General features: G+C 41.7%; 1 protein-coding gene across 2 annotated transcripts in view; it reads left to right on the forward strand.

The window, feature by feature from the left end:
* The window catches only part of ap1m3 (adaptor related protein complex 1 subunit mu 3), a 105,315-nt gene extending 79,751 nt beyond the window's left edge, over positions 1-25,564 (forward strand). For both annotated transcript variants that reach the window (XM_060920007.1, XM_060920009.1), the window contains 3 exons: positions 14,717-14,842; positions 19,744-19,819; positions 25,019-25,564. In XM_060920007.1, the coding sequence (XP_060775990.1) occupies positions 14,717-14,842; positions 19,744-19,819; positions 25,019-25,041 (225 nt within the window). In that variant the 3' untranslated portion in view covers positions 25,042-25,564. The remainder of the gene's footprint in view (positions 1-14,716; positions 14,843-19,743; positions 19,820-25,018) is intronic.
* The last annotated feature ends 282 nt before the right edge of the window (positions 25,565-25,846 follow it).

The raw sequence follows: 25,846 nt of genomic DNA on the forward strand, positions 1-25,846 counted from the left end.
TGTGAACACTGTCGTCATCGCTATCCATGCTGTAAAATTAATGCTATTCTCCTGAGAAATGCTGGCAAAAATTTATAAGATTTTTGATAATCTTATAAATAAATATTATAAAAAAAAGATAAATATTGACAAAAAATGCTACTATGTTTGTTGTTGTTGTGAACGAGCGAGTTGCCAGAGGTCCATAACCGGGGTCCGTAACTGGGGTCCGTAATCGTAGGATACGGACCCGCTCGCCAGCCAATCAGAGCGCAGGATTTGATGGAAACCGGACCGCGAAAAAAATAAATGTTTTTATTCCATGGAAAAAGTGTCCCGTATGTATAGTAATCACCGATATTTTACTCCAATGACATCACTCCCAGTGTTTTCCCACCGACTATAGATGCGCATTGTGAAAATGGCGAACCGATTCAAATTTAAAATTCTTTTGATTAACTTGTGTATTATTTTTGTGGATGGGTCCACGTAATATAAAGAACATTACACGGTGGCGCGAAGATATGAAGTTTACCTTCTGGTGTTGAAAAATATATCACGAGTGAGCAAAGCAAACTCGTGATATATATATTCACCACTCGAAGATGAACTTCACGTCTTCGCGCAACCGTGTAATATCCTGTATAAAGTGTGGAGTTTGTATTCGTTTGTTATTTTTCTTGAATTTCTTTGCATTTATTTTCATTAAGTCAAATGAATTTTACTCTCATTCAATTGTACGTATATATTCAGATATAATGCTGTTTCTTCAGGACCATGCTGCAACACAGCAGCACTACGTATACAAGACTACAACTGCAAATACACCACAGTGTAAAATAAGTGCAAAATGACACAAATACACAGGACACTACACACTAACTACACAGGATATAGCGGTATTTCGATGTATATCTGGCGATAGAGATCTTGCATGTGACGTCACAGCCGATCCAGATTGTAACAAACGCCATCTTGTCGGTCAAACGCCATATTTCCGCCTTCTACTTCTACTTCTGGTTCTACTTCTCCTTCTACCTTTTCTTCTGGAAAACCCTACTATATACAATTCTACTACAACGGCTGTGGCTACAAGCTCTCCCTACCTGTGCACGTTTTTTATGTTTTTTGTGTGTATTTTTGCGTGTTGTTCGTCTGTACTGGACTTCAATATCCACTACAACCGTATGGACTTACTGGACATTGGTTTCCAGCAGAAAATGACGGTTTGTAGCGATTTCCATCGCATGCACAACATTCCGGACGAGATAGCGAGACCAGCGGGGTCTCCGTGGATTGTTATCGGGTCTGGCAGGCGAAGGAGGCGAGAGGAAGCAAAAGCGAGGCTGCAGGCAGAGCCGGCCTGTTGACTAAGCTCAGAAAACAGCCACTCAAATCTCCACTGCCAAGCGTCTACCTCTCCAACGCCAGATCCATGGTAAACAAGACGGACGATTTGGAATTACAGCTGGAATTACCTTATTCTATTCTATAATCGGCTGGTCAGTGATATATCTAGCATTAGTACTCAATACTTAAGTGACTTACCCGTCCAATGAGGATTATTTTCTTGTTTACAAGATGCCGCGGCTGACAAATCCTGAATTTCTGTAAAGATAACTGTCCAGAGATTTATAAGCACACAGTGCTTCACCACTGAACAACGAGGGAAAGTTGATGAGGTAATTATACACGTCCGGGTATTCCGCTGGCAGTTCAATATCCACTGACACGGTCGTGAAAACTACGTCCGGTAAGCCATAAGGGTCACTAATCTGTAGATCGTTTATTTTAGACATATATCTAGTTATCCGTTCATTAGAAAAATGAGCCGTGTAGTCCGTCGGTTGAAATTGAGCCATTCTGTACACGAGTGCAGCAGTATTCAGCGGTGTTTTTTACCGACAAGATGGTGGCTGTTAACTTTCCGATCACGTGACTGCAAGATCTCTATAGATCTCTATAGAGATCTTGCAGTCACGTGACCGGAAAGTACACAACCACCATCTTGTCGGTCAAAAACACCGCTGAATACTGCTGCACTCGTGTACAGAATGGATCAATTTCAACCGACGGACTACACGGCTCATTTTTCTAATGAACGGATAACTAGATATATGTCTAAAATAAACGATCTACAGATTTGTGACCCTTATGGCTTACCGGACGGAGTTTTCACGACCGGATTTTGAACTGCCAGCGGAATACCCGGACGTGTATAATTACCTCATTAACTTTCCCTCGCTGTTCAGTGGTGAAGCACTGCGTGCTTATAAATCTCTGGACAGTTATCTCTACAGAAATTCAGGATTTGTCAGCGACTCAGATGTGGCATCTTGTAAACAAGAATCCTCATTGGATGGGTAAGTCACTTAAGTATTGAGTATAGCACTGACCAGCCGATTATAGAATAGAATAAGGTAATTCCAAATCGTCCGTCTTGTTTACCTGGCGTTGGAGAGGTAGAGGCTTGGCAGTGGAGATTTGAGTGGCTGTTTTCTGAGCTTAGTCAACAGGCCGGCTCTGCAGCCTCGCTTTTGCTTCAGCTCCCGGCACCGCCTCCTTCGCTTTGCTTCCGATAACAATCCACGGAGACCCCGCTGGTCTCGCTATCTCGTCTGGAATGTTTTTTTTTTTTTTCTCGTCCGGAATGTTGTGCATGCGATGGAAATCGCTACAAACCGTCATTTTCTGCTGGAAACCAATGTCCAGTAAGTCCATACAGTTGTAGTGGATATTGAAGTCCGGTACAGACGAACAACATGCAAAAATACACACAAAAAACATAAAAAACGTGCACAGGTAGGGAGAGCTTGTAGCCGCAGCCGTTGTAGTAGAATTGTATATAGTAGGGTTTTCCAGAAGAAAAGGTAGAAGTAGAACCAGAAGTAGAAGTAGAAGGCGGAATATGGCGTTTGACCGACACGATGGCGTCTGTCACAATCTGGATCGGCTGTGACGTCACATGCAAGTGCTCCATAGCAGGCAGAGGCGTGGTTTAGCGGGAATCTGTAGCAGGAGTGTGGTGTTAGGGGGAAAGAGTTACAGGTGTAATGATTAATCTCACACACCTAAGTCTTGTCTTCCTTTTCCCCATATGCTATAAATGTGATCTCTCTTTATTTCTTTTGGTGTGTGTGCGTGTGAGAGAGAGACTGTCAGTAAAACAGTGAAAGTGACAGAGCGAGCTATACAGCTGCCCGGTTCTTTGTTTTTAAAAGTTTTACATGTGCACTTTAATACTGGGTTTGTAGTGTTTCCAAGCAGCGATGTCCCAATGTTGTTACACTCGTGATGGATCCAAGGATCTGTTCGAAAAACAGGGCTCAGGTGTGCCACCTTAATCATTACCCTTGCTGCTCGTTCACTAATCACCACACTCTTGTTGCAGACCCGTATTAAACCATGCCTCCACCTGTAACGCTATCAGTGCTGAGAAAGAGCTGAATATGGCTGTGAATATGGGAAAAAAAATTATTTCTGTTAATGTGCACAATCGAGGAATTGAACTGGGAATGCAGTTTCAGTAACAGCAGGACAGGGAAAACACATCCCAGTAGCAGCAGGACAGAGAAAAAGAGCCACACGATAGTGTGATATTAGTATTTGTAATGTGGACTGTTACTTTGACACATGTTTGTTTGTTTTTCTAGTTCCCCCTTAATATGACATAATAATGGAATGAAAATATTAATGCAATAATGAAAGTTTTTGTAAAATTAAAACTGTTTGAATGCATGTTTTCTCCTCTAAGCTTATCTGAAATGTTGAAACGTCTACAAACGCGGACGTGCTTTTGACATTTTTGATCAATGTAAGTCCAAAAGGGAGACACGGATGCTATGCAAATGCATGTCCGATTAGCATTAAACACTCCAGACGTATGGGTTTAGTCAGATTCTGACAGATCACCTCGAAATGCTGTGAATAATGATGTGCAAGGGAGCAAGCTGACATCTGCTAGTTAAAGCCTTTGTATATAGTGAAGCAATGAGTTATTCATATTAAACTGTCACATCTTTATGACACTGTGGGGGCAAACTGAGAGAATATGGCAGAGTGATGAGGCTCCAAGTCTGGCAGCTGGTTAAGAAATAGGCTTTGTTCTAGGATTCAAGGCAGCCAGAGCTTTTAAAAAAAAATGAGGGAGGATGTTATAGAGTAAAGTAATGACAACATTACTTTCTAGTTGTGTGGGGAAGACACGCAATTCATGCAACCTGATTCATCATATCATTAAATAAGTTTCATACAGAAGATATACAGTATTACATTAAGAATGTTGAACTCTCATGTTATGAAAAGTAGGGTATACTACAGTGGTGCTTGAAAGTTTGTGAACCCTTTAGAATTTTCTCTATTTCTGCATAAATATGACCCAAAACATCATCAGATTTTCACACAAGTGCTAAAAGTCGATAAAGAGAACCGAGTTAAACAAATGAGACAAAAATATTATACTTGGTCATTTATTTATTGAGGAAAATGATCCAATATTACATAACGGTGAGTGGCAAAAGTCTGTGAACCTTTGCTTTCAGTATCTGGTGTGACCCCCTTGTGCAGCAATAACTGCAACTAAACGTTTGCGGTAACTGTTGATCAGTCCTGCACACCGGCTTGGAGGAATTTTAGCCCATTCCTCCGTACAGAACAGCTTCAACTCTGGGATGTTGGTGGGTTTCCTCACATGAACTGCTCGCTTCAGGTCCTTCCACAACATTTCGATTGGATTAAGGTCAGGACTTTGACTTGGCCATTCCAAAAGATTAACTTTATTCTTCTTTAACCATTCTTTAGTAGAACGACTTGTGTGCTTAGGGTCATTGTCTTGCTGCATAACCCACCTTCTCTTGAGATTCAGTTCATGGACAGATGTTCTGACGTTCTCCTTTAGAATTCGCTGGTATAATTCAGAATTTATTGTTCCATCAATGATGGCAAGCCGTCCTGGCCCAGATGCAGCAAAACAGGCCCAAACCACGATACTACCACCACCATGTTTCACAGATGGGATAAGGTTCTTATGCTGGAATGCAGTGTTTTCCTTTCTCCAAACATAATGTTTCTCATTTAAACCAGAAAGTTCTATTTTGGTCTCATCTGTCCACAAAACATTTTTCCAATAGCCTTCTGGCTTGTCCATGTGATCTTTAGCAAACTGCAGACGAGCAGCAATGTTCTTTTTGGAGAGCAGTGGCTTTCTCCTTGCAACCCTGCCATGCACACCATTGTTGTTCAGTGTTCTCCTGATGGTGGACTCATGAACATTAATATTAGTCAATGTGAGAGAGGCCTTCAGTTGCTTAGAAGTTACTCTGGGGTCCTTTGTGACCTCGCTGACTATTACACGCCTTGCTCTTGGAGTGATCTTTGTTGGTCGACCACTCCTGGGGAGGGTAACAATGGTCTTGAATTTCCTCCATTTGTACACAATCTGTCTGACTGTGGATTGGTGGAGTCCAAACTCTTTAGAGATGGTTTTGTAACCTTTTCCAGCCTGATGAGCATCAACAACACTTTTTTTCTGAGGTCCTCAGAAATCTCCTTTGTTCATGCCATGATACACTTCCACAAACATGAGTTGTGAAGATCAGACTTTGATAGATCCCTGTTCTTTAAATAAAACAGGGTGCCCACTCACACCTGATTGTCATCCCATTGATTGAAAACACCTGACTCTAATTTCACCTTCAAATTACCTGCTAATCCTAGAGGTTCACATACTTTTGCCACTCACAGATATGTAATATTGGATCATTTTCCTCAATAAATAAATGACCAAGTATAATATTTTTGTCTCATTTGTTTAACTGGGTTCTCTTTATCTACTTTTAGGACTTGTGTGAAAATCTGATGATGTTTTAGGTCATATTTATGTAGAAATGTAGAAAATTCTAAAGGGTTCACAAACTTTCAAGCACCACTGTATACCACTCAACGCCAGCCAATATTATTTAAATAATAACCGAGACAAAGTCGAGGTTATTATTCACCGATGTTCACTGAGCCTGAGGCAAATAATTATTTTTAGTGTAAATACACAGGTGATTGTTTAAAAAATCATATTAAAAGATTATTCATTTCAAACTTCAAAAGCGGCATGCTTTTATAATAATGGCGCAGTGCAGATTTGTGTCACTTACCTATGCCGACTCACATAAAATACTTTGTCTTGAAATCAATAAAATAAATCACAATTCCACCTTACCTTTGAATCGTTTTAGAACAAACTTCGTAGCATCTTTAGTGCTTTTAGGAACAGCATTTTCTTTCATAATTTCTAATTCTTCCTTACTTACGGTCACAAAGCGGTTGGCCGCCATTTTGCCGAGTCACTCGAGGTGATTATCGAGAAATAGTCCGAATCTCTCGACCAATCCGCACATGCAATTTCCTATAATCACCTGTGTATTTATAGTAAAATAAATTAGTGGACAATAACTACAGTACAGCTGACATTTAAATATTTATTTGAGGTTGTTATGGTTACAGGGCAAATTCAAGGTTTCCACAAGATGGAACTGACTCTAACCTCCTGCCCATATATTGTAGATAGCACTTCATCCTGAAACATAACAATTTCACTTTCACTCCTTGTTCCAGCAAGGGCGGGTGGTGCATAAGGGCGATTGGGCGACGCACTGCCAAAACGAAAAAAAAAAAGTTTTGTTTTTTTTTAAACAAACTTTCACCAGTGCTGCTCTAGGCCGTTTTAACCTGTCTCTGGGTATCTGTCCAATCAGGGTGGTCTTGCTTCTAGAGTACCGCCCCTTTTGGGGCGATTTCAGTCACGTTGAAAATTGCCCAAGAGTTCACTGATAGAGTCCCATGTTAATATATTTTTTTTCTCCTAACTGACACTTCAATGCAATCTCTATGGGTTCCGGGGGGGCTTGCCCTAATGTGCTTACGTCACTGCGAAGCGCGGCAAAGTTGCGTTCGATCCGCTCAGTTTCTGAGGTGAGATGGATGCGGAAAGCAATTCAGTGCGGTCCTTAAAAGAAGTTCCATTTAGTCAGCGATCAAATCGAGCTAAATTGGCAACAAAACAAGCTGGACCCCCTCGACCAAATCTAAACATAAAACAAATTTCGACAAAGGAGGGGGGGATCATATACTCGAGGTTTTACTTCAACATGGTACCAGCGCAAATCCTGGCGAGCTGGCTGCAAGGACGCCTCAGCGGTTTTCTGCTCCCCCTGCTTACTTTTCCACCCTGGAGGTGGCTCCATGGACAACACTGCTTGGACGGTCACTGGAGTTTCGGACATGCATCATTTGTCGGAGAAAATAAAAAAACATGAGTCATCAAAGATTCACATGGGCAGTTGCCTGAAATTTTCGGCTTTTGGGAGAGTGAACATCGCTACACAACCGGATGAGGGCTACAGGCTAGCAGTTCACCGCCACAACAATGAGGTGAGCAAGAACAGGCACATATTAAACCGGCTCATCCAACGCGTGAAATTTTGTGGAGTGTTCGAGTTAGCTCTACGAGGCAAAGACGAAACTGAGGGCTCCAGTCACCGTGGTGTTTTTCTGGGTTTGGTTGATTTCGTGACTCACACACACACAGTCACAGAATCCGTTCACTTTTGATGTTTTCAATGTGCATTTTTATATTTGCCACACTTTGCTCTGAGAGTTAGCACTTCGTTAATATCCTTGGTAAATACCAGTAATTGCAAGATCTAAAGATCCACTCATCTATTTATTCAACTGCTATTGTTATGTTAGCCAACTATTTACAATGTTTTGTTACAGTAAATGCACTTTCCTGTTGTCCTCAAGTTGCACAGTCTGTAAAATTCTTGCTGGTCATGGAGTTTGAAGTACAAAATCTATTTACAGAACATTCTGTAGAACAGTACTTTCAAGATTGGCAAATAAATGTGTATTATTTTTTAAAAATATGGTTTCCTTTCTTATTTTAGCCTAGTAAACTAGACCCACCCGCCTAGCGGCCAAAAATATTTTTTGCCTAGCGAATGGGTCTAGCCTCGCACCATATAAACAAAAACACCCCGGGCATCAAATCGCGCCCGCCAATCACAACACAAGGTTTTTGTTTGGATTCTTTGGGCGGGCTTCTGCAGGAGTGACGACAAAGCTGCGTGACGCTGGAGAAAGCACAACAGGAAAGATGGCTACCGCTAGTGAACAGCGCGCGTTTGACTCCGCTTTGGAATCAGTTTTAGAAGAATTAGACTTGGAGTTTTCATTGAAACATGAGCAGGAAGAGGCTCTCCACTCATTCCTTTTCAAGAAGGACGTTTTCGCTGTTTTGCCGACCGGCTATGGCAAAAGTCTGATCTACCAGCTGGCTCCGCTCGTAGCCAAAAGGATGGGGCTAGTTTGTGCAGTACGAAGAATTAATAAACAGCTTTGAAACATTACTTTTTGATTGTTTCTTATTTTCCCGTTATTTTAAATTTAAGGGAAATTATTTCACCAAACACCACTAAATAAAAACTCTCAAAAACAGTTTAAGCAAACACTTGGAAAAAAATGTGTATGTGGTACAGACTCCAAACTTGTGGTCATTATCTCCAAACTTCTTAATATCTAGAACCTGTTTATTAATTAATACGCATTTTGAAAAATTATTTATTTCAAGGTCTCCCCCACTGCTTTCTGTCGCTCTGACTACGTCACAGTCACTGTTGCGCTGATTGGTCAGAGCGTTGGCCTATACGCACAGAGACAGTTTGAAAGACAGCGGTTTGTTCCTCCTACCCGCTTCGGAAATGTCTACGGATCGAGGCCAGACTAAATATTCACATTTAGTCTGGCTTGCCAGGCTATTCTTATTTACTTGTTGGACATATCTTTTATAAAGATATAATTCACATCATACAATATTGAAATAATGTGAATGGTGAATAGGGCGTAATTGGAATTGGTGATTGTGGAGCCAAACTATTCTTCGATTGTGAATGTTGTTTGCAACTTTACACCACAGCCTATAGCTTAGGTAGCTACAGGGAAAAGATTTCTGTAATGTGCTGCCATCTAGTGGACAGAAGTGGCATGGAACTGTGATATGCAGAGAGAAAACAAAAAAAAGAGTCAATAATGTCTGGCTACCTATAATGTACCTGTTGAATGAGTCACCTTATGACATTATTGGATAATTTGCCCCTCCTGAGAAAATATTCAGGACCCGCCACTGTGTTCCAGTAAATGTTAAATCCCAAGCAATCGATAAACAAAGTCTGACATATGAACTTAGAGCTGCACCATTCGTCTTTCACTTTTAATCTTGCAGTCATTAACCAGTTAACATTATCTTACATTAACAACGTACTTGGGACTCTGAGAAGTTATGTACCGCAATCTGCTGTAGATGTGTAACAGTCTGTCGGCTATTTTACCCTCATGTTTAGTGGAAGGGAAAAACAAGAGGTAACAAAAGCTGTAGTTTATGCCTACGGCTTAAAACATAGCTGATTAAAACAGAGTTTCTCAGCTGGGCAGTCGCAGACCCTTTATATTTGTGTTGTGGACTGCTGGGAAGAAAAAAAATCCATCCATTATCCATAACTGCTTATCCTGTATAGGGTCATGGGCAAGCTGGAGCCTATCCCAGCTGACTACGGGCGAGAGGCGGGGTACACCCTAGACAAGTCGCCAGGTCATCGCAGGGCCGACACATAGAGATAAACAACCATTCACACTCACATTCACACCTATGGTCAATTTAGAGCCACCAGTTAACCTAACCTGCATGTCTTTGGACTGTGGGGGAAACTGGAGCACCTGGAGGAAACCCAAACAGACACGGGGAGAACATGCAAACTCCACACAGAAAGGCCTTCATCGGCTACTGGGCTCGAACCCAGAACCTTCTTGCTGAGAGGCGATAATGCTAACCACTACACCACCGTGCCACCCAAAGAAAAAAATACATTGCTAAATGCAAATGATAAAACATCACACAGAAAACCGTAGGACAATATGACAAAAAGGCAATTTATTGATTCAAAAAATTTTTAAATAATAATAAAAATAACAAAGGAATGCTCCCTGTAGCAGTTGTTAGAGCCAGTGAAATATTTAGGCATGTCATGTTCTGGGCCCAATTAAATTCTGACTTTTGTTCCCCCAATCATTCATCGGAAAATTGTTGCTGCTGATGGATTGAAATTCTCTCTTTCTATAAAAGACTGGAAGAAACTATGCGAAGTAAACAAAGGCATGTTTAATGCAGGTGACTGTGTGTTTTGTTTGATGAGTTATAAGCTGTAGAAAGCAGGAAACCATCAAAATACGTAAAGTAGGCTATTTAGAGACACAAAGCCAGAAAGACAAGCCAGTTTAATTTTTTTTTTCAAAAGAAAGCTACATGATTTTACGAAGTCCCTGAAGGGACGTGTTTAAAAAAAAATTAATAAAAAATTGAAAGTTTCTTGTGCGTATGTCAGTGAAATGATGTAATCGCGAGGAAGAGTTTATTTTACAAGGCGTGCAATTTATAATTGTAAGGCAAGGTCGGAGAAAACAAACGGAAACAAAAGAAACTGAAACAAAACAAAGAGAAAACAGAGTCATTAAACCAGAACATAATCCCAAACATAAACCAGTCATTAACCAGAGTGCTAAAGATGGCAAGGACCAAGCGTGGACTAGGGAACAATCATAATACTTCGCAAAGTGCATGCGTACTCAGTGTCCTTTTAAAGCGCGTGCTGATTGCGGTCCAAATCCGCAACAGGTGCGTGCAATTAGTCTGAAACACGCAGTGCATGCCATGAGAGCGGGGCACTCGAGCTGAGGCAGGCTCAAGTGCGCCAAGGCGTCACAGTGCACGTCGTCTGCTAGTTGATTTATGATAGCTTCTGGTACATTTCACGTTTTTGCATCTATCCCTCTGTACAGCCATCCTCCTCTCAGAAATTCTTCATTGGATTAATGGAGTTCATGCTTCTCTCAGGTAGTTTCTCGTGCACCTTCAAATTTTTTTTTACCCATGTTCCTTTAGGGGCTCCATAGGATCTCAAATTTTCAAAAATGTGCACACTGTTCAGGAGCAATAATAATAATATAATATGCAATTTAGGGGCGGCACGGTGGTGTAGTGGTTAGCGCTGTCGCCTCACAGCAAGAAGGTTCTGGGTTCGAGCCCAGTGGCTGACGGGAGCCTTTCTGTGTGGAGTTTGCATGTTCTCCCTGTGTTCACGTGGGTTTCCTCCGGGTGCTCCGGTTTCCCCCACAGTCCAAAGACATGCAGGTTAGGTTAACTGGTGACTCTAAATTGACCGTAGGTGTGGATGTGAGTGTGAATGGTTGTTTCAGCCCTGTGATGACTTGGCGACTTGTCCAGGGTGTACCCCGCCTTTCGCCCGTAGTCAGCTGGGATAGGCTCCAGCTTGCCTGTGACCCTGTAGAACAGGATAAAGCGGCTAGAGATAATGAGATGAGAAAAAAACCCACCTATAGATTAAAAGCAAGCCTAAAAAAATACGTCTTAAGTCTGGCTTTGAAAACATTAACGCTCTTGGAAATACGCACATGGTCAGGCAATTTATTCCAAAGAAACGGAGCATGTGAAGAAAAAGACCTAAAACCATAATTGTTCAGTCTGTAGGAGACTGGGACAAGCCGAATAGCAGAAGTAGAGGAACACAAGTTTCTACTAGGTTTATACACTGTCAAAAGCTCATGTAGGTAAGAAGGCGCAACACCATTCAGACATTTAAAAGCAAGTAGATTAATCTTGAACAAAATTCTAAATTCAACTGGCAGCCAATTCAGCTCCTGTAAGACAGGCGTTATATGATCGTATTTGCCCTTCATGTAAATAACCCGGGCTGCAATCACTTCACACATCGTACCGTACAAAGTCGCTCATCACATTTCAAAAAGCAAAACGACCCACTCAGTTAGAGAGGATCTTGTTTTACCCGCTGCTGTGAACATGAATGAAGAGAGAGATCCTCAGCGCAAATCTGCTGCAAATCAGTTTAAAAAAAATCTCCATCTCCAATGACACCATATGGAGGAGAATCCAAGGAGAATGTGAGGTTAAAAAAGTAGCAGACCTTAACATACAGTACGATGTGACTATTATGCCGTCAAACTAAACGAATCAACAGATGTATCTGATCGTGTTGTCCTGATTCTGAGACGTTTATCAACATTAAATCACGTCCTCAGGTTTATCTTTTATTTACACAAGCTACGATTTCAGCTCTGTTCCTGTTAGATTTCATTATTACGTCCGCCAACTTTGTTGGAAGAGGTTATGTTTTCTCCTCCGTTTGTTTGGTTGCCTTTTCCCAACGTAACTCAAAAAATCCTGAACGGATTTTGATAAAATTTCGAGGAAAGCTGAGCCATGGGCCAACGAACAATTGATTAGATTTTGATACAAATCCGGATATGTACGTGGATCCAGGATTTTTATTTTTTATTTTTGCCTGTTCCCAGTGTAACTCAAAAAGTAGTGAACGGATTTGGATGAAATTTGTTGTACAGCTTTAGTATTAGCCGAGGTTCAAGTGATTTGATCTTGATGTTCATAATACTGTATGTGGCTTGGTGGAGGTATGCCGTCTACCGAGTGCGCTTCTAGTTATGTTTATGCATTTATTAGTTGTATACATTTCATATTGTGCTTACAATTTGTGTTTTAAAGGTAGACTACCTTTCAAATTTTTCAAGTTTAGGTCATAAAAAGAATTTTCCCCAACACCCAATTATTTTTATTTAGTGGACCGAAAGCTACTGAATTCGAATCACAGACTTCCAATTTTATTAGTTTTTTTTTTTTTAATAGAACAATTAATGAATTTAGAGCCACGTGGCCCTAAATTCTCCAGTATTTTTTCCTGCTTCACCATGATCCAATTCAAGATACTATGTCATGCATTACGTGATGGGCTTTCCCTGTTTGCACAAGGCATTGTGGGATACAAATTTGAAACAGGAGAGAAAAATAGAGGACGTGAGTGAGAATGAAATGTGAAAGATTGACTACAGTAACAGAAAGTGAGAAGAAAAGACATTATGTTATACACAAAGGAAAAGAAACGCAGGACCTAACTAATAAATATCGGCGGTCAGCGAGCACCTCAGTGTGATCAACTGTTCGTTTAGCGACAGAATGATGGAACTGTCAGTGCACGGTCAAAGGTAAACCTGTAGATGGCAGTAATGCAACACTGTGGATGCCAGCTGCCGTAAAACCCAAAAGAAGAAGAAGAAGGTAAACCTGCGCATGCGCACACGGTCTTCCTCTGTCTGCTTGACTGCGCGAAGTGAGCGATTTCATGCACATTATTTGCTTTAATCCCCTCAAATTAAATAACTTCCCAGCCACAGAATGGCCTGTTTTTTTTTTTGGGGGGGGGGGGGGGGGGGGTGTTAGATATTACAGAAATAAATATCACCATGACTACATTTCAGATGGAACTAAATTTCACCAATTTTATGAAATCGAAAGGGCGTCTACTTTTAATATTTGTCTCAGTGTTTGTTTAATTTTTTAGGTCAAGTAAATTGCACTTACTCAGGGTGATGTTTATGCATTTATATACTGGTTATTTTTCATATTAATGTCATGTGAGCAATTAATTTTGCACTTGACTAAGTATGTGCACTGCATTTTTAATAAACTGATATTTTCCACTGTATACTTATGAGGAACAACCTTAACAACTCACTATGTACGTTGATTTATTTCCTGTTATCGGAGATAGTAAATTATTATCCATTTTATTAGACCTATCCAGTGGATAATTATTAGTAGTAATATTAATAACGTTATTATGCAAAATTAATATGGTTTCTTTGTTTACTTCCATGTGATAATTACATTTAATATCGTGTTGGATCTGGGCGGCACGGTGGTGTAGTGGTTAGCGCTGTCGCCTCACAGCAAGAAGGTCCGGGTTCAAGCCCCGTGGCCGGCGAGGGCCTCTCTGTGTGGAGTTTGCATGTTCTCCCCGTGTCCGTGTGGGTTTGCTCCGGTTTCCCCCACAGTCCAAAGACATGCAGGTTAGGTTAACTGGTGACTCTAATTGACCGTAGGTGTGAATGTGAGTGTGAATGGTTGTGTCTATGTGTCAGCCCTGTGATGACCTGGCGACTTGTCCAGGGTGTACCCCGCCTTTCGCCCGTAGTCAGCTGGGATAGGCTCCAGCTTGCCTGCGACCCTGTAGAACAGGATAAAGCAGCTAGAGATAATGAGATGAGATGAGATCGTGTTGGATCAGAACTTGATGTCCAACATAAAACCTGGCTCCTGAATAAAACCAGTTGAAAACCACTGGATTAAAACTTCAAATTACAAAAATTAATTTTAGCTCAATTTAACATAGGGCGGCACGGTGGTGTAGTGGTTAGCACTGTCGCCTCACAGCAAGAAGGTCCTGGGTTTGAGCCCAATGGCTGATGGGGGTCTTTCTGTGTGGAGTTTGCATGTTCTCCCCGTGTCCGTGTGGGTTTCCTCCGGGGGCTCCGGTTTCCCCCACAGTCCAAAGACATGCACGTTAGGTTAACTGGTGACTCTAAATTGACCGTAGGTGTGAATGTGAGTGTGAATGGTTGTTTCAGCCCTGTGATGACCTGGCGACTTGTCCAGGGTGTACCCCGCCTCTCACCCGTAGTCAGCTGGGATAGGCTCCAGCTTGCCCGTGATCCTGCACGGTTACAGATAATGGATGGATTTAACATAGGTGGTGCCTTTGTCATCTTCCTGTCTTGAAATACTGAACCGATATTGTGTGTGCAGGGAGGGAAGGAGTACATAATGAGAGCTCATTTTGGACTGCCGAGTGTGGAGAGTGATGAACAAGAGGCAAAGAGACCAATCACAGTGAAGTTTGAGATCCCTTATTTCACAGTGTCTGGTATTCAGGTGAATCTCATTTTCTAATCATCTCTCTGCATATGTTCTGCCCAGTGCTCTTTTTTTTCACGGACATGACTATTTATTGTGATTTCTCTGCTCAGCCTTTATTAGTTTGTCTATTTATATCTTCTTGTGTCTTTGCGAAGTCTTATCATGCATTTAGTTTGTTAACTCCAAGCCTTGTTTGTGTGTTTTCTAGCCTTAAATTAGCATCATGCTACGTGTACAATGCCTTGCAAAAGTATTCATCCCCCTTGGTGTTTGTCCTGTTTTGTCGCATTATAAGCTGGAATTAAAATGGATTTTTGGAGGGTTAGCACCATTTGATTTGCACAACATGCCTACCACTTTAAAGGTGAAAATTGTTTTTTATTGTGACACAAACAATAATTAAGGTGAAAAAACAGAAATCTGGAATGTGCATAAGTATTCGCCCCCTTTCGTATGAAACCCCTAAATAAGAGCTGGTCCAACCAATTCACTTCATAAGTCACATAATTAGTTGATTAAGATCCACCTGTGTGCAGTCAAAGTGTCACATGATGTGTCACATGGTGTCTGTATACATCAACCTGTTCTGGAAGGACCCTGACTCTGCAACGCTACTAAGCAAGTAACATGAAAACCAAGGAGCCTCCAAACAGGTCAGAGACAAAGTTGTGGAGAAGTATAGATCAGGGTTGGGTGATAAAAAATATCCCAAACTTTGAATATCCCAGGGAGAAACATTAAATCCCTTATAGCAAAATGGAAAGAATATGGCACCACTACAAACCTGACAAGAGAAGGCCATCCACCAAAACTCAGACCAGGCAAGGAGGGCATTAATCAGAGATGCAACAAAGACACCAAAGATAACACTGAAGGAACTGCAAAGATCCACAGTGGAGATGGGAGTATCTGTCCATAGGACCACTTTAAGCCATACACTCCACAGAGTGGGGCTTTATGGAAGAGTGGCCAGAAAAAAGTAATTGCTTAAAAACTCATGTTTGGAGTTTGCCCAACAGCATGTGGCAGACTCCCCAAACACATGGAAGAAGATTCTCTGGCCAAATGAGACAAAAACTGAACTTTTTGGCCATCATGGGAAATGCCATATGTGATGCAAACCCAACACCCTGAGAACACCATTCCTACAGTGAAGCATGGTGGTGGTAGCATCATGCTGTGGGGATATTTTTCATCTGCAAGGACAGGAAAGCTGGTCAGGACTGAAGGAAAGATGGATGGCACTAAATACAGGGCAATTCTGGAAGAAAACCTGTTTGAGTCAGCCAGAGGTTTGAAACTGGGACGAAGGTTCACGTTCCAGCAGGACAATGACCCTAAACATACTGCTAAAGCTACACTGGGGTGGTTTTAAGGGAAATATTTAAATGTCTTGGAATGGGCTAGTCAAAGCCCAGACCTTAATCCAATTGAGAATCTGTGGCATAACTTGAAGATTGCTGTACACCAACGCAACCCATCTAACTTGAAGGAGTTGGAGCAGTTTTGCCTTGAGGAATAGGCAAAAATCCCAGTGGCTAGATGTGCTAAGCTAATAGAGACATACCCCAAGAGACTTGCAGCTGTAATTGCAGCAAAAGGTGGCTCTATAAAGTATTGACTTTGGGGGTTGAAAACCTATGTACACTCCAGATTTCTGTTTTTTCATCTTAATTATTGTTTATGTCACAATAAAAAAAAATGTGCACCTTTAAAGTTGTAGGCATTTTGTGAAAATCAGATAGTGCTAACTCCCCAAAAATCCATTTTAATTCCAGCTTGTAATGCAACAAAACAGGACAAATACCAAGGGGGATGAATACTTTTGCAAGGCACTGTATGTGCTTACATCCTGCCTCTCAATGCATGTTACCATCAACTCTATTTTAAATCAGTACCAAATTTCAACCCATATTTATATACCCAATCTAACTGTTTAATGTTTTTCAACCACGCTCCAGAGTCTTACACATACAGTGGTGCTTGAAAGTTTGTGAACCCTTTAGAATGTTCTATATTTCTGCATAAATATGATCTAAAACATCATCAGATTTTCACACAAGTCCTAAAAGTAGATAAAGAGAACCCAGTTAAACAAATGAGACAAAAATATTATACTTGGTCATTTATTTATTGAGGAAAATGATCCAATATTACATATCTGTGAGTGGCAAAAGTATGTGAACCTTTGCTTTCAGTATCTGGTGTGACCCCCTTGTGCAGCAATAACTGCAACTAAACATTTCCAGTAACTGTTGATCAGTCCTGCACATTGGCTTGGAGGAATTTTAGCCCATTCCTCCATACAGAAGCTTCAACGCTGGGATGTTGGTGGGTTTCCTCACATGAACTGCTCGCCTCAGGTCCTTCCACAACATTTTGATTAGATTAAGTTCAGGACGTTGACTTGGCCATTCCAAAACATTAACTTTATTCTTCTTTAACCATTCTTTGGTAGAACGACTTGTGTGTTTAGGGTCGTTGTCTTGCTGCATGACCCACCTTCTCTTGAGATTCAGTTCATGGACAGATGTCCTGACATTTTCCTTTAGAATTTGCTGGTATAATTCAGAATTCATTGTTCCATCAATGATGGCAAGCCATCCTGGCCCAGATGCAGCAAAACAGGCCCAAACCATGATACTACCACCACCATGTTTCACAGATAGGATAAGGTTCTTATACTAGAATGCAGTGTCTTCCTTTCTCCAAGCATAACACTTCTCATTTAAACCAAAAATTTCTATTTTGGTCTCATCCGTCCACAAAACATTTTTCCAATAGCCTTCTGGCATGTCCACGTGATCTTTAGCAAACTGGAGATGAGCAAAAATGTTCTTTTTGGAGAGCAGTGGCTTTCTCCTTGCAGCCCTGCCATGCACACCATTGTTGTTCAGTGTTCTCCTGATGGTGGACTCATGAACATTAACATTAGCCAATGTGAGAGAAGCCTTCAGTTGCTTAGAAGTTACCCTGGGGTCCTTTGTGACCTCGCCGGCTATTACACGCCTTGCTCTTGGAGTGATCTTTGTTGGTCGACCACTCCTGGGGAGGGTAACAATGGTCTTGAATTTCCTCCATTTGTACACAATCTGTCTGACTGTGGATTGTTGGAGTCCAAACTCTTTAGAGATGGTTTTGTAACCTTTTCCAGCCTGATGAGCATCAACAACACTTTTTCTGAGTTCCTCACAAATCTCCTTTGTTCGTGCCATGATACACTTCCACAAACATGTGTTGTGAAGATCAGACTTTGATAGATCCCTGTTCTTTAAATAAAACAGGGTGCCCACTCACACCTGATTGTCATCCCACTGATTGAAAACACCTGACTCTAATTTCACCTTCAAATTAACTGCTAATCCTAGAGGTTCACATACTTTTGCCACTCACAGATATGTAATATTGGATCATTTTCCTCAATAAATAAATGACCAAGTATAATATTTTTGTCTCATTTGTTTAACTGGATTCTCTTTATCTAATTTTAAGATTTGTGTGAAAATCTGATGATGTTTTAGGTCATATTTATGCAGAAATATAGAAAATTCTAAAGGGTTCACAAACTTTCAAGCACCACTGTATGCTCAGTTTACAGGTTGGATAAAAACCAAGTGTCATTGTCACGCAAATACGGCTATAGATGACTTGCAACTACGTGATCAAAATGTGCTACGTCATGAGCGTCCGCCATGATGGTGGCTATACAAAGCAACTAGGATGGCAGCCGCTGAAAAGCATGCGTGTAAACAATGATGAATTTTCTCAGTATTACCACGATTTGAACGGTCGAGTGAAGATTCGATACAAAGAGAAAATGTGTGGTTTTGACCCATATTATTTTAAAAAGTCAGACTTTTCTGAAGCTAAGACGCTTCTACCGACCATTGAGTATGAATACAGGTCATTTCGTCCAATAGTTAAGACATTTCGTCCAAAGCCTTTTTCATACGCACTGTCAATTATTTTATATTTCAGGTATTTGTTTGTTCGAAAAAATGAAGAATTCTCCGAAGCAAAACACATTTTTGTAAAGCAAATAAGTGCCATTTTACGTGCGCTTCGACACTAAAGAGCATACTAATGGGGGTAACCATATCAGCCCGTGCCACTTGCTGACCCTGGGATGGGTTTAACTCCCTTGTCATTGCAGGCTGCTCGCTTGCATGTCTGTGTTTCCAGCTGGATCATATTAAATCTTCAGGCAGGGAGCAGCACTCTCGCAGGAGGTTCATTTGCAAATCCCAGGCCGAGGCGCGGTCCTACCAACCCGATACCATGCTCTTTCGAAGGAGGAGGCTTAGAGGGAGGTGCCTGTAAAATTTGGCTTCGCTGTGAGCTCCGTTGGCTGAGTTATTAATTTTTAAATTTGGCCGGATCATGTTAAATCTTTAGGCGCAGAGCAGCGCTCTCATGGGGCTTTCGTTCACGAACACCAGAATACCTGAAATATAAAATAATTGATAGTGCGTATGAAAAAGGCTTCGGACAAAATGCCTTAACTATTGGACGAATTGGCATTGAACGAAATGGTCACTGGATGAAGTATCCTGATCCCCTCATCTCCTCGCCGTACTAAGCCTCAGAGTTTCCTCGCCCTCTTTCCGAATCACAGACGGAATTCTAAAAAATCGGAACGTGCCACGGTCACGAGTGCTGTTGTGACCACAACCATATACAGCACAAAGATGTGGCGTAGCTAAAAGAACGCTTAGAGCAGTGGAAAAACAAAGAGAGTTGCGCACACGTGACTATGTTTTGTATAGAATGTTGCTCGATCCCGCATTTGTATATCCACCAACATGGCCGACATCCGAGTTCCTATTTTGCTTTGATGTCATTTGCAAGTCAAGGATTCATAATCCTCTCAGTGGCTAGTTGTATGTGTAATGATGTGCGGATTTTCATGTGTTCAGGTCCGATACCTAAAGATCATTGAGAAGAGTGGTTATCAGGCATTACCATGGGTGCGATATATTACCCAGAGTGGCGGTAAGCCAAACACACACACACACACACACACACACACACACACACACACACACACACACACACAATTGCTGGGTTTCACGTGATGTCACATCCACCTCATTAGTTATTCAAAACTTTAGCTGGTGGTCTACCAAAACTCAGTTGACAAAGCGTTTGTATGGAGAAGGTGCATTGCTCGCATGAAAAATGTCTTGCGTTGTTTTCGGTTGTTCAAATCGATCAAACCGTGAAACTGATAAAAGTTTCTTCAGGGTTCCCCGTGAACTAATAAAAAAGGGTGAACGAACACAGGATTTCACAAAAAAATGTCGAGAAAGGTGGCTTTTGAACCTCTCACTGAAATCGAAGGGAGCCGAGTCGAAGCATGCTCGAGTTTCACTTGGTGAAAGGTTTGGATCTCCCTCTCAGCCATGTCCTTAGTGTTTTCCAAGTACTTTTCTTGCTATGTATCATTATTTTACGGTACTTTTTTTTAGTCACGAAGCGCTAAAGTCCCCAGCTGTTTCTTTGTTTACGCCTCACAAAGTCCATATGCATGAAGGTCGCGACAAAATTCTTACCCAGCCGTACAGTTACAATGCGCCGTGATCACTTCTCCGTCTTGTTTAACTAAGATCCAGGTCTTTAAATGGGTTTCTGATGATCTTTGTGAATGATTTACCTGAGAGATAAGAGCCAACACAAGTGAGAATCAAGCAAACTGTTGTTTGTTTAGACTTCAACTTGCAGCACTTTGTTATAAAGATGCGAACGAAAAGATTAAAAAAATAAATACTTACACGGGCAAAAACAATACAGGATTCATTCGGCAGCGACTTGATCCCGAGGTCCTTTACCCAGCTACATACAAAAAGTTGTAAGCCTCCATACTCTTCCACGCTTTCATCTGTTTTGCGGTGTAGAAGGACGTCTGCAACACCAGATAGTTCGAGATGTCGGGGAACTCGACTGAAGGGTAGTTTTCGAGATCGTATGACAAATCCTTCTTTCCCAGACTGTAGGGGTCGATTCCATTGCACATAACAATCTTCTGAATATATCTAATATATCTAATCTAGTGGCTTCTAGGTTACGAGCGTATTCTGATAAATTATCGCTAGTTGTTTGCACTACGGCAGCTTTTTAGACCACCAGCTATTTCACTTCCGGTAAAACCTCTAAGAAAAGTCACGTGACTGAAACCCAGCAATAGAACTCTCTCTGTCCAAAGGTGAGACACTTTCACTTTCATTCTCTCTCTCTCTCTCTCTCTCTCTCTCTGTCTGTCTCACACCCATACACACACTCATTTGGCATTTACAGTTGTGCTCAGAAGTTTGCATACAGGGTATGTATGGTGGAAGTCATGGTAATGTCGGGCTTTCACTGACTTCTTTGATCTTTTCTTTTACTGTGGCTGAATGGTTGTACATTATACATCTGTAATAGAAAAAACAAAATTGTGGTGAACACCATTTATTCATTTATTTTAGGTTTTCTGAAATCAACACAGGGTCAAAAATATACATACAGCACATCTAATATTTGGTTAAATGTCCCTTAGCAAGCTTCACTTTGACCAGATGCTTTAGGTAGCCATCAACATTTTTCTTCATAGAATTTTTAAAGATCAGAGTCCTGGCACAGACCTGACTTTTAAACACAGTCCAAATATTTTCGATAGGGTTGAAGTCAGGATTTGTTTTAAGATTAATGTTAGCCTGCTTGAGCCATTTCACAACTGGTATTGGTGTGTATTTGTGGTCATTATCCTGTTGGAAAACCCAACTGTGTCTTGGATGGTTTAAGGTTATGCTGAAGAATTCTGAAGTAGTCCTCCTCCTTCATTACTCCATCCACTTTGTATACTGCACCAGTTCCACTGGCAGCAAAACAGCCCCAGAGCATGATGTTACCACCACCATGCTTAACAACTGGTAAAGTGTTCCTCTCTACCTCTGGTCATTGTGGCCAAACAACTCAATCTTTGTCTCATCTGACCATAAATTTTTCCTCCAGAAGGCTTTTTCTTTGTCCATGTGGTCACCTGCAAGCTTTAGTTGAGCTTGAAGGTGTTGATTTTGGAGCAGGGGCTTCTTTCTTGGATAGCAGTCTCTCAGTCCATGGAAATGTAACACTCGCTTGGTTGTAGACAATAACACTTGGAGTCCAGCAGCTTCTAGTTCATGGCAGGCCTGTGCCTTGGTGGTTCCTTTGGATCATCTGAACCAATTTCCTCTCAGCTGAGGGTGACAGTTGGGGTCTTCTTCCAGTGGTGTAGTGGTTAGCACTGTCGCCTCACAGCAAGAAGGTTCTGGGTTCGAGCCCATGTGAAGTCTGTACTGTATGTTCTCCCTGTATCTGCGTGGGTTTTCTCCGGGTGCTCCGGTTTCCCCCACATTTCAAAGACATGCGGTTAGGTTAACATGGGGTGACATTGGGCTGAAGTGCCCTTAAGCAAGGCGCCTAACCCCCAACTGCTCCCCAGGTTAGCATAGCTGCCCACTGCTCTGGGTATGTGTGTGTACTCATTGCTCACTTGTGTATGTGCATGCGTGTGTTCACTGCTTCAGATGAGTTAAATGCAGAGGACGAATTTCACTGTGCTTGAGTGTGCATGTGACAAATAAAGGCTTCTTCTTCCACCAAAATAGCTTGGAAACATGGCTACCCCTCCCAATAACTTGTAATTATGTACAGTTGTTTGAACTGATGATCTTGGAATCTGCAGTTGTTTAGAAATGGCTCTAATGCCGCTTTTCCACTACCAACGCGGCTGAGTTGGGCTGAGCCGTGCCGTGCTGAGTTGGGCTGAGTCGAGCTGAGTGGGGCTGTTGGAGTTGCATTTCGACTACAACCGCGCTGAACCGTGCTGGCTGGAAGTGGGTGGACACATTGGGCGGAGTTAGCGAAAGTGGGTGGACGTCACGTGATGTCGTTAGGCGGCGCAAACAGTGACATCAGTGATCTTTTAAGCGGTAGTCTCACGACCCGGATAGTAAACAATAAACATGGAGTCGTTAGTGTTGCTGGTCTTGGTGCTGTGGCTTGTTGTCACCGACAACGCCAACAGATACTGGCAAGAACGTATAGATGAGGCGAGGCGCATAAGGCTTCAGAAATTCTTGTAATTCGTAATTCTTCTTCTTCCGGGTTTACGGTGTTTACAGATCCCAGCACGCTCGCGGGGCGTGTGTGGGCATGTGAGGACACTCCTCCTCACCAATCAGTGCACAGGGGAGTGTCTCCTCACGCCCCTAGCCCCACTCAGCTCGGTTTGGCTCGCTTCAGCCCTACTCCAAAACCGTGCGAGCATGGCTGGGCTGAAGCAGGGCTGAAGCGAGCTGAGTCGTGCTGCTCTAAGGTAGTCGAAATGCGAGCCATGTCGGGCTGAAGTGAGCTGAAAAAGGGTAGTGGAAAAGGGCCATCCGAGACATTCTTGAGTGTGTAAATCTGTGATCCTCTTTCTCAGATCTGCACTGAGCTCCTTGGACTTTTCCATTGTATTGTGTGTTGGCCAATTCAATGAGTGTCAAACAACCCCTTTTTATGTTGGTACAGAGAAGCTACCAGCTGTAGACAATCCAGGAAGTTAAGAGAAGAAGAAGAGAGGGTCCCATATACGATTCGTACATTGGGGGAGTGCCTGTTAGAGAGCGCACTTGTCCTGGGCCATCGGCATAGTGAGGTAGGGTGGCCAGTTCCTTTCCTCACCGCCTTACTTCCCCCAGTGTTTCCACCAGGTCCCCATTCACTGCTGGGTGGACAGGGAGCGAGCCCCAGATCCCCGTCGAGCCGAGGCTCGAACCAGGGACCGTTCGCTTAGTGGTCAAGCGCTCTAACCACTTGGCCACTTCGCCTCCGAAGTTAAGAGACTTGGCTTTGGAAAAGTAAAAGACATTTTGGAACTTTCAGCACCACTGAATTAAACCTCTGTGAAGTTGGCACCCCATATGATGAGAAGATGAATAAAAATATTTAGATTTGTTTATGCACGTTTGTGCTTAAACAATTTTAGAGAAATTAACCATTAAATGTTTAATAGGGCAACACGGTGGTGCAGTGGTTAGCACTGTCGCCTCACAGCAAGGAGGTTCTGTGTTTGAGTCCTATGGCTGACTGGGGCCTTTCTGTGTGGAGTTTGCATGTTCTCCTCATGCCTGTGTGGGTTTCCTCTGGGTGCTCTGGTTTCCTCCAACAGTCCAGACATGCAGATTCGTTCAGTTGGTTACTCTAAATTGCCCATAGTTTTGTGTGTGTGTGTGTGTGTGTGTGTGTGTGTGTGTGTGTGTGTGTGTGTGTGTGTGAGAGAAAGAGAGTGGCTGTCTGTCTGTCTGTGTGGCCGCAAGGGATAAACGATACAGAAAATGAAATGTTTGAATAAGGTTTTAATAGCCCAGCACCCCATTGTTTGTGCACACATTAATGAGGTTCTGAGTGACATCAAGCGTCAAGAAAATAACATTTAATAACTTAAAAAAAAATCATGCCAACTATTTATCTATTTAAATCACATCTATTTATTTTATGTATGCAAACGATGCACAAATGAATCAGACATGTTTGGAGTCATTTGGGTGTTCATGGGGTGCTGTATCATTAAAGCATCATTAAAACATTTAACGGTTAATTTCTCTAAAACTATTTGATCTTTTTTTTTATTTTGCCAACGATACACAAACAAATCACAATACTTTTATTCACATTCTCAGCATACAGGGTGCCAACTTCATAGAGATCTGAATTAATAATCTAAGCGGGTGTATGTATAATTTCGATGCTGTGTTGAAAATGCAAAATAAATGAAAACTGTGCAACAAATTCTTGTTGATTTGTTTCTGTTAAGGATCTGATTGTGCCACAGTAAAAGAATTGTTCAAAGAAATCATTGAAAGCCCAATACTGGCGCAACATTGATGTCCCTGTATGCAAACTTCAGACCACAACTGGAGAAATGTCTCTGTTTGTCATAAAATCTTTGTAAATATGAGACACCACCACTTTCCCTCCCACACACTGATAGTGCAGACTATCAGTTTTCCATTTGCATCAGCAACACCAGAGGACAGCGAGACACTCAGACACTTGAGTATAACATCTCTCCTCAGTTATTTATTAGAAATGTGAATTTACACAGATCACATTTACACTGATCTATTCGCTGAGCGTGATATTATTTATTACAGTGTTGTTGACATTTTGTGCGATCATATTTGGCAGATTATCAGCTAAGGACAAACTGAAGGGACTTTTCATAGTGGTGTGGAGTTACACAGGAAGTGCTGACCTTCTGTCTGCTTCTTTGAAGAGGAGAGACAAAGAGAGACAGTGTGGTGTTGTTCTCACACAGCAGTCAAGCAGTTACAGCCTCCTTACTCTTTCTTTCTGTGTGTGTGTGTGTGTGTGTGTGTGTGTGTGTGTGTGCACTGCTCAGGTACGTGAATGAATGTGTTAGGAACACAAAACTAACAAAGTCCAATTAATATGATTCTCATGTGGATTTGAACATTCTGCTTGGCGTTGTTTTATATTTACTTCTTTTGTGAATGTTGTCTGCTATGTTTCCTGAGCAAAGTTGGATTTTTATGTATTTAACAGGTACAGTGGTCAGTTTGAAAACTGAATTTTTGGGATGTTATATTAAATATACCTTATTTGACCTATTATCTATTATAATCACAGATACAGAACGATGTCAGTTTGTATTGCTTTTTTTCTACAGAACCCCACTAAGCAATGAAATAAACACCTTATGCATGAAATCAATCATTAATAAGGCTGTTGGTGGTGTAACTCTATATATTCAGTGCACTTGCACTGCAGCCTGGAGGGTTTAGATCACACACACCACACACACACACACACACATACACAAACACACCTGACACATGCACAAAGAAACAGCACATGTATACGGGAATACACAGATATTCCTGAACATTCAGACACACACACACACAAACAAACAAAACAGCCTCAGTACATATACACAAAGACAAACATACACATAGTACACATACACAAAGACAAATACACACACAACATAGT

Source organism: Neoarius graeffei, chromosome 4, assembly GCF_027579695.1.
Source record: "Neoarius graeffei isolate fNeoGra1 chromosome 4, fNeoGra1.pri, whole genome shotgun sequence".
Lineage (NCBI taxonomy): Eukaryota > Metazoa > Chordata > Actinopteri > Siluriformes > Ariidae > Neoarius > Neoarius graeffei.